At 31.2% G+C, this 13,262-nt stretch overlaps 1 protein-coding gene across 1 annotated transcript in view; it reads left to right on the forward strand.

Annotated features, from left to right (window-relative positions):
* mwh (multiple wing hairs) overlaps positions 1–13,262 on the forward strand; it is a 155,350-nt gene that overhangs the window by 14,155 nt on the left and 127,933 nt on the right. The window contains exon 2 of the mRNA XM_076403649.1: positions 4,336–4,625. Coding sequence (XP_076259764.1) covers positions 4,357–4,625 — 269 coding nt within the window. The 5' untranslated portion in view covers positions 4,336–4,356. The remainder of the gene's footprint in view (positions 1–4,335; positions 4,626–13,262) is intronic.

Below are 13,262 nucleotides of genomic sequence, written 5' to 3' on the forward strand. Positions count from 1 at the left end.
GACGTTGATATATTTGCATTGTAGTTTATCCAGGTAATTTACTACTATTTACTTTATCAACCCATTTTTGGAAAGGAACGAGGTCATTCTTTGGGAAACGATGTCTAATTTCCGAACTAGATTTTTACCCCGGTACACTACATCTTTTACTACACTGACGTATTGTCATCAATTTTTATATTATTACTCAATAATAATTAATGTAAAACAGAAAATATGTAGAAAGACAATGTAGAAAGAAGATTTCTTGAACTAAACAAAAACTAAAACCTTCAAACAACAAACTTAAAAATGGACGCCCATAGAAAATGCTGACTTCACATAATTTGATCGACCAATCACGTTCCATGTTAGTAACCAGGAATTTAAACTAGCCAATCACAATTTGCTATCGCAGCGCTATGATTGATTGAACTAAATGAAACATTTCCTCAAGGTCGCCTATACCGTGACATTTCTATTTTTTCTATGATGTTGCCGCACCAAATTTTGACAGTAGGTTTACAACTTTTACCGTCTTATAACCTATAATTATTATCAATTGTCATTGTATCATGTATCACTCATATGCTTTGAATAATTTAGCAGATATTTAGAAACCTGGCTCACTAGTGCCAACCCAAATCAAATTTTGTACGCTGATTTTGTTACATGTTCCGAACCATCAAACGGCATTCTATCTCTTTTTGAGAGGATAAAATAAAAACAAAAAATCCACTTCAAGTTTAAAACGAAATCTACATTTTTGTAAACTGCATATAACAATATATTTCAGGACATGTGTGATGCGAATCGTTTGTTTTATTGTACGGATTATATGTCTCGATATAAATGTATTAAAACCAAAAACTGCAAGTCATTATCTATTTTGTCAATGTCTTATTGTGTATAAAAATTGTTCTATTAAACTCTATTTCTATGCTACAAATCATATTTTGGGTTTCATATTTAGTTAATCTCAATACTGAAACATTATTAATTAACATATTATTATATTATTTCATAATTTCCTTCTTCAGTTGAACTTTGGTGATTAAGTCCTGTTATCCATACGGTATTTTTTTATATATTGGCATAGAACTAATGGAAATCATAATAAATGTCACTCAATCAATGACCACAACATATTTGCTGTATAACAGACTTTTGTAACCACTCAAGGCAGATAATGCGACACGCCTTGACGACAACAGTAGTTGGTTACATTAAACATATCCTACGCATTATTCTTCATTTACCGCCTTGGAAGTATATTTTATATGGCCATTTCGTTAGTACATGACAGTTATGGTTAATTATTATTATATTGTACCCAGTTGTTTTTTATTTAACTTCTTCCTGTAGAATATTTATATACAGTGAAGTTACGTGAGAAAAATGTAGCTGGACGACACTTAATAAAATATTTTTTGTTTCAGGTACCCAACCAATATTTTCTATTCGTATATATTGTGTAATAAATGTACTATGTATTCGTTTTCTACACTGAATAACTGTAAATAATTGTAATATGATTAGAAATATTTTAACACAATATAAAAATGGGAGGTTTTAAATTCTATTAAGTCCAGAAATATATAGGAATAAATATACAGCAATATAAAAATATACTAAGTATTTTAAGGTTATCCATTTGCTTGTACTAAGGATAACAGGTCATATAATATCGATCTAATTAAGTGATATGAATAATGATGAGCACAAGGCATCAAATTTAGTAAATATGCCGTATACATTAGTGGTTTTCATAGTTTTAAAATAGAGTCAAATTTTCCATTATCTTCCACATTCTCGTAATGTGTAGTCGCAATACAGTGTACGAGTTTGAAACTCTGGATATTCCATGTTTTATCAGGTTATGTTCAGTCATCATGTTGTGTGTTATTGTCAGCTCAACTTATGTCTCCAGCTATATAATGTCATAGATACTACAGCTGGACACACAAGTTGATATTCTGCTTGGTAGTATAGAAACTGCGATGATGAATTTATTATTTTATGTAATTTTGCCAAACAATTCAAAATTATTCCAAATGCTGATTAAATAACATCTATCGTCTTCGAAAGTTAATTTACTCATTTAAGTTGGTCTATTTTTCTAATAATACTTAAAATTCGTTGTCTCTTTTCAGTTTTTATTTTTCGTCTATTTAATATTTATACGTAAATTAATTCTTGAAAATACAGTTTGTTATTTGTACCCTAATATCTGACGCTGAGGTATTTTGCAGTTAATGATTCAAATACGCATGACTTTGAAATAAATATGAATATAAATTAATTTATCATTCAACCCAAACCGACTGAAATCATAAAAAATATCTCGGACATCAGTTGGCATATCACTGTCTCACAACATGGAACTTTCTTTAGGACTCATAAAAAATTTGGAGAAATTCATTGTAGTATTGTATAGCAAACTTCCGTCCATTTGAATGTCTGTCAGAACCAGATTAGACCAGCTAAGTTGCAATATGAGACAATTCACTGTTTTGGATCACAACTAATATAGACAACTAGCTGCAACTGAAAGAGTGCCTAGAAGGAAGATTTGATAAGATTTTTAAACTGGCAGCTGAAGTAGATGGAGCCATATTTTTACCATGCTACCACCATAATTAGAAAATACGTTTGTTGTCTAAAAGCACCATAATATGTGAGAGACAACTCATTCAAAACCTTGCAATTCAATCCTTAATCGCAAATTCTGATGATGGAGGAAGTTGATAATTTTATTGTTCTAAGCAGATACTAGAGTCAGGTTCCTAAATTATTGAAGCAAAAGTTTACGATCTTTGAATGTTCTCCAAATAGAAAAAATGTGATTTTACATTATAATGTGTGGACCTGTAGAGAGAAAGTTTTCTTTAGCGGGTTTTATTTATTCATTCTTTAAAAACGTGATTACCTGATATTTTTAAATATCTAGTTTTCACGAAAGGATATTCTTGATTAACAAATTATTAAATATCTGATTGTATTATGTAATTTGTATTTACACATTATTTATATATATATATATATATATATACATATACATATATATATATATATATATATATACATATACATATATATATATATATATATATATATATATATATATATATACATATACATATATACATATATAACATATATAAAATAAGATGGGCATCAGACTTTTATCACTTTGGCTCATGGACCGGAGTGGAAACCTATTGGAATCGCCGAAATGCTGCTAAGCCGCCGAAATACAAGACGATACACAAAACCGAACGTAGTTTTACTGCTGGCGCAAATTGCTTCCGAGACCATAACGGATTGCGTATTTTGGCGTTGTTCGACAACAGCCGAAGCGCCAGTAGCCTCAGCAAACCAGCTTCGGTCATTTTGCTGGTTGTGTGCTTGCTCAACGATGAATAGTTCCTTATTCGCGAAGAGCATGCGCTCCCTTTATATGTGAGGGGTTGAAAATTTTAGAGCTTGGATGCCTTGAAGTTGAGTTCCTTTTTAGCTATTCGATAAACCAACGGCTTGCTTATAATAGTCACACGGGTGACTTTTCTCATGGAGATTATCGAATTTCGCTACATTCGCTTCTTGATGATGTTGCGATTAGCGGAAGTATTAGTGGTGCACTTTCTGCCACTTCTTAGACGTCGACCATCATGTCCAAGACCTTTTAAACAACCGATAGCGCGAGAAACAGCCGACTGTGTGAAACAATGAGCAAACAAACAATTTCACATTGGCGTTTTCCTTGGCAAAATGGTTCCAAAATGGCACTACGTTTGTTTTTTATCTTATAAACATGACAAAATGAGTTAAGATGAGTCGAAACTTAACACGATGGTACATAAATAAATGGAGAATCCGATTACACAAAAATTAGTTTATTGCGGTATAATATTTTCGCGTTAGGATAAATTAAACCTTAATACAGTTTTTGGACACCCTATATATATATATATATATATATATATATATGTATATATGTTTCTTTATTTGGCAAGGGCATGTCTCAAGTCTAATTCCTTTTGTTAACGGATCTTCACCGAATGTATTTTATCGAATCATTCTTTACCTCGATTAAATGTAGATCAGCAGAACAAAACTATCGCATTCTGAGAGAAAGGTTCTCGCTTAATGTATCCTATCTATTTTGACCTTAAGAAATAAATTGTCGTCCCTTATCTCTAACGTTCACAAAATGTATGTAGATTGCTATCTAGCTTTTATTGGAAAATAATTACGAAGATGGCGATATATATATATTATTTACTGAAATCTAGGAATTATAAATAATTAGAGTTTCTACCAAATTTCAATTAAGTAATTTCGATGATTTTTCAGGTAGAATAAAAGGCCTCGGATATGGGTATAATCCACAGTACTACATGTACCTCGAGATCCGTGAGGTCACGTTCCGGCAACTATAACCCCAACAACCGAGTGTTGTTCTTCCTTCATAGAACATGGGCGGTTATAGTCACATCAAGAACCAGAACACTGACAAGACCCGGAAAACAAGACAAGATAGCCGAAGATATTGTCAGCAACTTTACATCCCAATATTCGCAGTATTCGTTCTGTAGTTGTTCACAATGTCAAAGGGATGACGGGTTTAGCTCGGATAGTTTTAGGTAAGTAAAAGTTATTGTTTTGTTGCTGATCTTTGTCGTATAGATGTCTAAATAAATTCTATGACTTTTAGCTGAAGAGGATGAATATTTTTTATATTATTATTATTTCTTCTACACTAATTAGTAAATATAATTTTGTTTCACACAGATAAGACTTTTTATGCACAATTTTTAACAGTTAGATAAACTAAAATTATAAAATTCTGTTGGACATGGTCCATCTTTAATATATTACAGCTGCGAGCTGGCCAGCGGATGATATGGATAGATCATGGCTGGTATGGTTTGTTAATCGGGTGCGAAATATTAAGGGAGCTTATGAAATAAGTAATGGTTTTAAGGTTTTGTATGTTACCATTCCAAAACCTATCTCATATATGTAGATTTTTTTGATAATAGCATGGTTTTTCTATTGCAGTTTTTAGGTTTATGATATTGTATATTTTTAATATAAACTAATTAATAAACAAGAATAAGGTTGTTTGTTGTCACGGTGTTTGTATAAAAAGAATAACAACTCTGTCACTCCATTGAATTGAATTTTATAGACATTTCATAAAACCTTCTTAACTGTTATCATTTTATAAGCAATAGCTTAAGTTAATAAATTATACAAACGTTATCGAGTTAAAATATTTGCTCGTTTTTTAACTGTCTTTAATTATATTGTTCAGCACTTTCTACATTTTTTTGATATTATTGTTTGAATTAATAATGAAATTAACAACGCATGAGGTAGAACGCGGATCATTCCAGTCAGATGCAAAAGTATCGTTAACCAATTTAGCAGAATATAAACGAGTAATGTCGTATCAAAAATTTGCTTTATCATTTTCTCAACAATTTAACTAGTGTTGGGAACTATCGACTGAAATTGACTATCGACTGTTTAGTAATTAACTACTTTTTACTATCCACTGTTTCAGTTGCTATTTTTGGTTCTACTGATTTTACTACTTTTTACCAGTAACTGTTTCAGTCGACTGCTATCAGTCGCTATTTTAGGTCCGACGGAATTTGTTACTATTTACTATCGACTGTTTCAGACCGTACTTTACTACCGTACTCTACTAGTTTCATTCGACTGATTTTTAACGCTCTAGCTCTGTCGTCCTAGCCGCGACCTTAACAGAAATGTACCCAATTTATGTTTACATATATATATATATATATATATATATATATATATATATATATATATATATATATATATATATATATATATAATTATAATTAAAACTGGGAATGATATATAACAAAATATTTTGACTGATTTTATGGCAATAATAGATAATATTTCCATTACTTTCTCGATTCTTGTTAAAAAATATTCACGTTCAATAATAAATAAAGCATTTATATTTTTTTAATTATGTCATGGATTGTTTTTTTTTTCTCTGATAAAAATTGATATAAAAAAACAGTAAAACCGTGCATTTGAATGAAAATAGTTATTACTATTTTCATTCGCTAGTTTTTTGACTATCGACTGTTTTGGCCGTTTTGCGACTATAGACTGTTTCGACTGTTTTCAATCGATAGTTTCCAACGCTAATTTTAACTTTCAAACTGATTGATCAGCAATATAGTTTACCTCCTGAATTATCTCATCATTTTAGATACCGTTACATCACTTATACATTATTATAAGTTTTTTATCAGTTGACAGAATTTCATAATTCACGTCTAGGCTTTCAGTCTCTTTTTTTGAAACCACTAGCGAAACACTGCTGCTCTTTCTGAATAAATGGTAATCAGACGACGGTATTGCTTAGGGTAGTTGTTGCCCGTAAAATCCAATTTTCCTGAAGCCGAACCAATAACAGCAAAGGCCATAGCTGGTCATCCTGGAATAAGGAAATGAAGATGCTATTTCTGGCAAGTAACTAGCGAGCCAACCACTCTTTGCTAATACCTACTAGAATGTATGGCCTTCGGTATCGATGTGGAAAGCTTTCCAGGATCAACCCATCTTTTGCCATTAGAGCTGTCGTAATAGGTCGTTAGATAAAATTTTCTTCACAGTTTGAGGTGGATTTACGTTCAATTAGTCTTGCAATTTATTGTATTCTAACTTTCTTGCTTCTCCGGGTCATTATTTGCCCTTTGCACTAAAATCAACACTTTTAAATCTTTCAAAAGAAAACCGGCAATTAGTGGGGTAGCATCACCATTAGTTTCTACAACGGCTTTAATAAGAAATTAATAATCTTAAAGGAATTAGGTGTTTCTTCTTTTACAGCCATGGTGTGCCAAATAAAACAAGTGGCTCCGGCAAAGGCCAAGAAATGGAAGAAAATAATATTTTTCAACAGGGCAAATACCCTTTTACAGAAGATATGAAAATATGAATTGCCGTACCATAAGCTTTATGAATCTTATTGAATTTCTTCGATCCATCAGACAGTTGTTTTCCCACATTTCGATGTGGAAAACTAAGCGTGGAAATTATCACCATATATATATATATATATATATATATATATATATATATATGGTGATAATATATACAATAAAATGCCACAACTAGGTGGCAGTCAAGAAGTTTTTCTTTGGTATGGATAGTTGCCCATTTATTTCGAAAAGGATGAAAAAGGTCACGGAGTTATTAACGTCAACGATGATAAATGATTTCTTCTTGATTAAATTGTATATGTATGTAGTTTATCAGGGAGGAACACCATGCAGTATAGCACATATTGTTACATGTTGGTAACACTGTTTCTATGCAGGCTTTATGCTTGAATGATTCATCGTTCACATTATCTCGTTACGATTTATCCAGCAAAATCGTGGTATACAGCTGCTGCTATGACTAGTATATTGCTGCCAATCAGTGTCTTATTCCAAGATGATAATGCGACCATGCATGCAACCAAAAGGGTTCACCCTTGGTTTGAGAAGCATCATAATATAATGAAATATCTTCCTTGAATAGCACAATCGCCACCTCAACATAATAGAACCATCACGGGGAGTTTTAGAGTAGAGAGAGAGAAGTAGATTTCCATTTCCAACATCATAGGAAATACATCAAGGAAGCAATAGACGGATATTTTCATACAAGTATGAAGCAAAATTCCGTTAGAAACTATTTAGATACTCTACGAATCTGTTCAGCGAAGAATTGCAGCTATTTTAAAAGCAAATGGTGGCTCAACGCCTTAAATATAAATAAATAATATTGTATCTCACGCGTTCATATCATTTTGTCCAGCCCCAGAATGCACCACATTGTGGACACCATGGTAAACTTTCTGCTTGTAGGTTATTAAGGTAATTATTATTTGTCACTAAAATGGAGCCACATGACGCCATGCGATAAACATTTTCTGTTGCGTTTTCTGAAGTCGTAATTTTAAGCCACAATCTAGCAATTCACTTAAATTTAATATAACCCATAGCGGCAATTTAATCGAATCCATTACTGGGATCAGATAATTGTCATTTAAAATTAGATTACTGGGGTCCAGCGACAGTGAGAAGCCAAGACGGACACAGCAAAACTCTATATTCTATACATAATGCATAAATCTTTCCAATAAATAAAATTTTCATAAATAAAAATCCTGAAATTGTCTTGTGTCGTGTTGAAGTCTTACTGAAAAACCATATATTAGAAAATCACTTAAACAAGTGTATGTGTATTTTAAAGGTAGAAAAATTACATTGAGAAATAATACATAAATTGAATTCTACTTCAAAATATATTTGAAACCACAAAATCGTATTTATTAAATAGACACATGTTTATGAGTGAATATGCGTGTAACATACCAAATGACTTACACCAAACATTTATAGTACCAGTCGTGTTTAAAACGTCTCGTAATTTTCTCATAGATCTCCATAATAACATATGCTGTACGATGCCGTATATCAATGAACACTGTCATAATATTTCGAAAAATATCTGTTGCCGCATTCTAAATTAGTTAAAACGGGTATAACAGTACAATCCGAGCTTTTCAACATATCCAGGTCAAAAATTATGGCTTAATATTTTGTTTCGATTCAGCAAGGATTCCAATCGATTTTTAATCGTTTCTTTTTTTTTGCGTGTCGGATGACCCACAAAATTTATTCAAATCCGTTGTTATGGTAAAGATTAAACTGTATATTTTCGTAGCATAATAAAATTAACGATCTTTCTGACTAAAATGAATGTGGGATAATAATGTGCAGAAGACGATCCTAAATATTATCCCGTTTCTATTGATATCGCAATGAATAGTGGATTACATTTCAATGTACTCTAATGTTTTAAAGAAAGTCACACCGTTATTTTCGCGTTTAGCACTTCTAGAAAGGTTTATTTTTTATGTTGAGCTTAAAAAATAAATATCTTTAATAAAAAAATGTCTTCCTCTGAATTTATTTCCATTATTATATATTTGTGATTGATATCTTTCTAAATATCTAAAATGTCTAAATGACCTAAGCTGAAAACAATGGTTTGAAGTTTACATTAAGCAATAGGTCCAGAAGAGATAAATTCTGGTCGACTAAAATTGGAGTATAAAATATTTTCTAAAAAAATGTAAAAATGCACAAAAAATGTTATATCGTATTATTTATTCGATTAATAAAATGACAATGTAATTGTATACCGATAAGGTAGTACGTTATATAATGTAATAAATACATAAAGATAGATGGTATAAGCAATAATGATTACATACGTAAAGAATTTTCTCTCTATTTGTCATTTTAATTGTTATTTTATTTGTTTTCAATCAAGTATTTCAACAATATTAATCTTGTTTCATTGTATAATGTAATAAATATGGCAATAAGCTATAAATTAAAAATGTTAGATTGACACAAATTAAATGTTATTACGAGGGAATCGAATACATAATTTAAATTGAAAAAAATATATAAATAAAACATTTGTTTGTCGAAAATACACTTAAAAATACGATATTTGAATTTAGTGAATGTAGTAAATATGTACATGTTACAATTTTAATTATGTTGCATTCTTTTCTTCTGTATATATTTTTATAGGTACTAAATTGGACACTATAATAATTTAATTTCTAAAATCACTATTCCTTATGTCAGCCACAATGAAAATGGAGCTCAATATAAATAAATAACAAACGTATAATAAAAACGAAGTGAGCCAATCAGAACAGGTCGCAGCTTATAGCGTATCTATTAAAGCAAGTAATAAGTTAAACGTCGCAACATTTAGATGTTGGAGGTCGTAAAACATTTCCCCTAAATTTCCTGTAAAACTAAATCTCTATTTATCTATGTTTAGATTGTATTCAATAATTTTCGAGAAAATCTATTTATGTTACAACACCCTATATAACATGATTATCGCAATTAACTGAACATAAATATAGAAATGTATAAATTTAACGCTAAAATGTATAGCATTATATTTTTATGAGTTACAAATAAATACAGCAATCATCAGCACAAATAAAATAAATTGTTTTTAATAATGTTTAATTTGACTGACATACTGAATATCTAGAACAAAATGTACTCAAATTATACGCATTCCTTCAATAAAAGTTATTGGGTAATACCGCCATCATCGTATTTATTAAATAAAACGTGATATTAATTGGAATCTGGACATATATCCTTGTCGCTTATACATATTTATAAAGATTCATTAATATTACCTGTTAAATAAGAAACAGTTGGTATAAATAAATCTAATAAATCCCAATATCCATTTGCATATTATAATAGCTAATTATATTCCTAATTTATCTAGATTTAACGGAAATACTTCTAATAGTTAGCTTATTTTTATTTGATTTAAGTGAGAATCAACAGCTAGTCGCATATTTTAGGAGTACATGTATTGACATTATAACAGGTCTATTGAAAAGTTCCCGGCCTGACACATAGATGGCGCCATTAGATTAGAATTAAATCCATATCATTTTTAGTTAGCCATAATACTCAAAAGATGCGTGTATAAATTTGACAGATGTCGGATCATTTGTTTGCGAATTATAGCTTTTTGAATGAAGCAACTTTTGTTATTGTGAATAAATGGATAAAAATTAATTTCGAGTGTTGAAAAAATATTGCTTTTTGAAGGGAAAAAATACAGTTAAAGCAAAAAATTGGCTTGATATCGAGTTTTCGGTCATTATAGCGAGCAGTGCTGGACCAGTTCCGGACATTGCCACAGCAAAATCAACCATCAAGGATTGGTTTGTTAAGTTTAGACGTGGTGAAATGAGCACCGAAGATGGTGAACGCAGTGGACGCTCAAAAGAGGTTGTTACCGACGATAACAAAAATCCACAAAATGATTTTGAATTATAGTATATTCAAATTGAATGAAATAGCAGACACTCTAAGGATATTAACTGAACGTGTACATCATATCATTTACGAATATTTGGGTAGAAAGTGGTGTGGGTGTCGCGCGAGCTCGCTTTTAACCAAAGACAACGACGAGTTGATGATTCGGAGCAATCTTTGAAAATGATAAAGCGTAATTAACCCGAGTTTTTGCATCGATATGTGACAATGGATGAAACATGGCTCCATCATTTCACTCCGAAGTCCATTCGACAGTCATCCGAGTGGACTGCACAGGATGAACCCTCTCCAAAGCGTGAGAAAACGCAACAGTCGGCTGGTAAGGGTATGGCGTCTGTATTTTGGGATGCGCATGGAATAATTTTCATTGACTACCTTGAAAAAGGAAGGACCATGAACAGCGACTATTACATATTGTTATTGGACCGTCTGAAGGACGAAATCGCCGAAAAGGGTAAAGAAGGCTGAATTTAAAGAAAAAAAGTGCTGTTTCACCAAGACGGGTCACAAATCAGAGAAAACGATGGCAAAAATCCATCCATCCACCGTATTCTCCAGTTCTCGCCCACAGCCACTATTTCCTATTCTCAGTTCTCAAAAGAATGCTCGTTGGGAAGAAATTTTCGTCGAATGAAGAGGTAATCCCCGAAACTGAGGCCTATTTTGAAGCAAAGGACAAATCGTACTACAAAAAATGGTAATGAAAAGTTGGAGGGTCGCTATTATGAGTGAATCACCCTTGAAGGGAATTATATTGAATAAAAAAAAACTAATTTTACCAGAAAAATGTGTTTTACTATGGTTACTATGGTTTAAATTACATGTTAGTTTGCTTTTATTAAGATTTATCTGGACTTACATTTATTAGTCAGTATTCTTAATATATTTTACATGCTTGTCTATACACTTTATATATTACTGAGTATACGTTTTGAATGTCTTTCGTTCAGGCTTCGCTGCAACAATGACGGTCATCAATATTTGTATGATCACTTTTTACCTTAATGTATTGCTTCGTAACTTTGTATCAACATTTATAAAAATAATCAAATTATTAGAAAAACCCATTTGGAAATATTAAAAAGTTGAATGGGTCTTATTTGGTTTAATGATTGATATGATATTTTATATAATAGTTTGCCAAATACTCCTGAAGTTAAATGGGAAATAATACCTACAATCCTTAATTTTTCTCTAATTATATTACAAAGTCTAAGCTAATGATAAAATAAAAATCGGTCTAATTATAAATATTACTGATACAAAGTACAATAGTATGTTTTAATTCAATAAAAAGCTCATTCCTGGTATATAGAAAAAGACAAATAACTAGTAGAGGGCGTTGTAGTTTGTCGCGAGCGACTATTCAAAAGTTATAAAAGGGCAGCAAAGGGCAATAATCCCTAATCCAATACACTATCCTCAAAGATAATAGCGTGTACAACATTCTATTCCAACTACTCTTCAGAAAAAGCAAACTCCCAATTCCACAGAGAGCAATGTTGTGTAAAATGCTAGCTCGGCTAGTCTAACTTTATAGAGCACAGGTGTGGTACAAGTACGACAACTGAGAGACAACTTGCATTACTCCAAATGTTCCAATCCAAAAAAAATATGCACGGTCTCCATTACACGCAAAACTCCAAATTCCCTAAGCGCAAAACAGTATCAGGAAAATACTAGTTGGTCACCCTGGCTTGCACAAAAAAAGTCACTCTCTAGTTCCAAAACCTGAAGTAGTATTATTAATTCCGTCCTGCTCCGAATTATAAGTAAATCAAAACATTTTTTTACTGTTTACTTTTAAATTCTTAGGCTAGTGGTGATCCCACCAAGAGTCAACAAAATTCAGCAGTCAAATTTCAATATGCTATTAGTTATTAAGTTCATTATGCTAATATCGTTTACCTTCATAACAAAAGGGACATATGAGGTTTTCGTGCCTAAAAAGGAACATAATTTGGTAAAGATTGCTATTTAAGGAGTATAAAATATTTTCCTAAATTAACACTATATCACTATTATAACTTATTTAGAAGTGTTCAATTATGGTTTTAATTTACATAATAGAATTATCGTACAATTTGTAAGAACATTAAAATTGTCTAGACATTAGTACATTTCTATTAGTAATCAAAATTTAAGATTGAAAACAAAGAAATTACAATTAAATTCATATTAACATAAGACAAAAGTTGAACATAACAATTATATACAATAATCCGTACGTTGTGTATATACCGCACATCAAAATAACATATGTAGGTTGCTGTATAAAAGGTTGCCAAGCAATATTATATTATGCTCAGTAACATAGTATATTTTAGTCCTAAA

Source organism: Rhynchophorus ferrugineus, unplaced genomic scaffold (genome assembly GCF_030347505.1).
Source record: "Rhynchophorus ferrugineus isolate W39M unplaced genomic scaffold, kcgeb_rfMv2 rfM1, whole genome shotgun sequence".
NCBI classification, from domain to species: Eukaryota; Metazoa; Arthropoda; class Insecta; order Coleoptera; family Curculionidae; genus Rhynchophorus; species Rhynchophorus ferrugineus.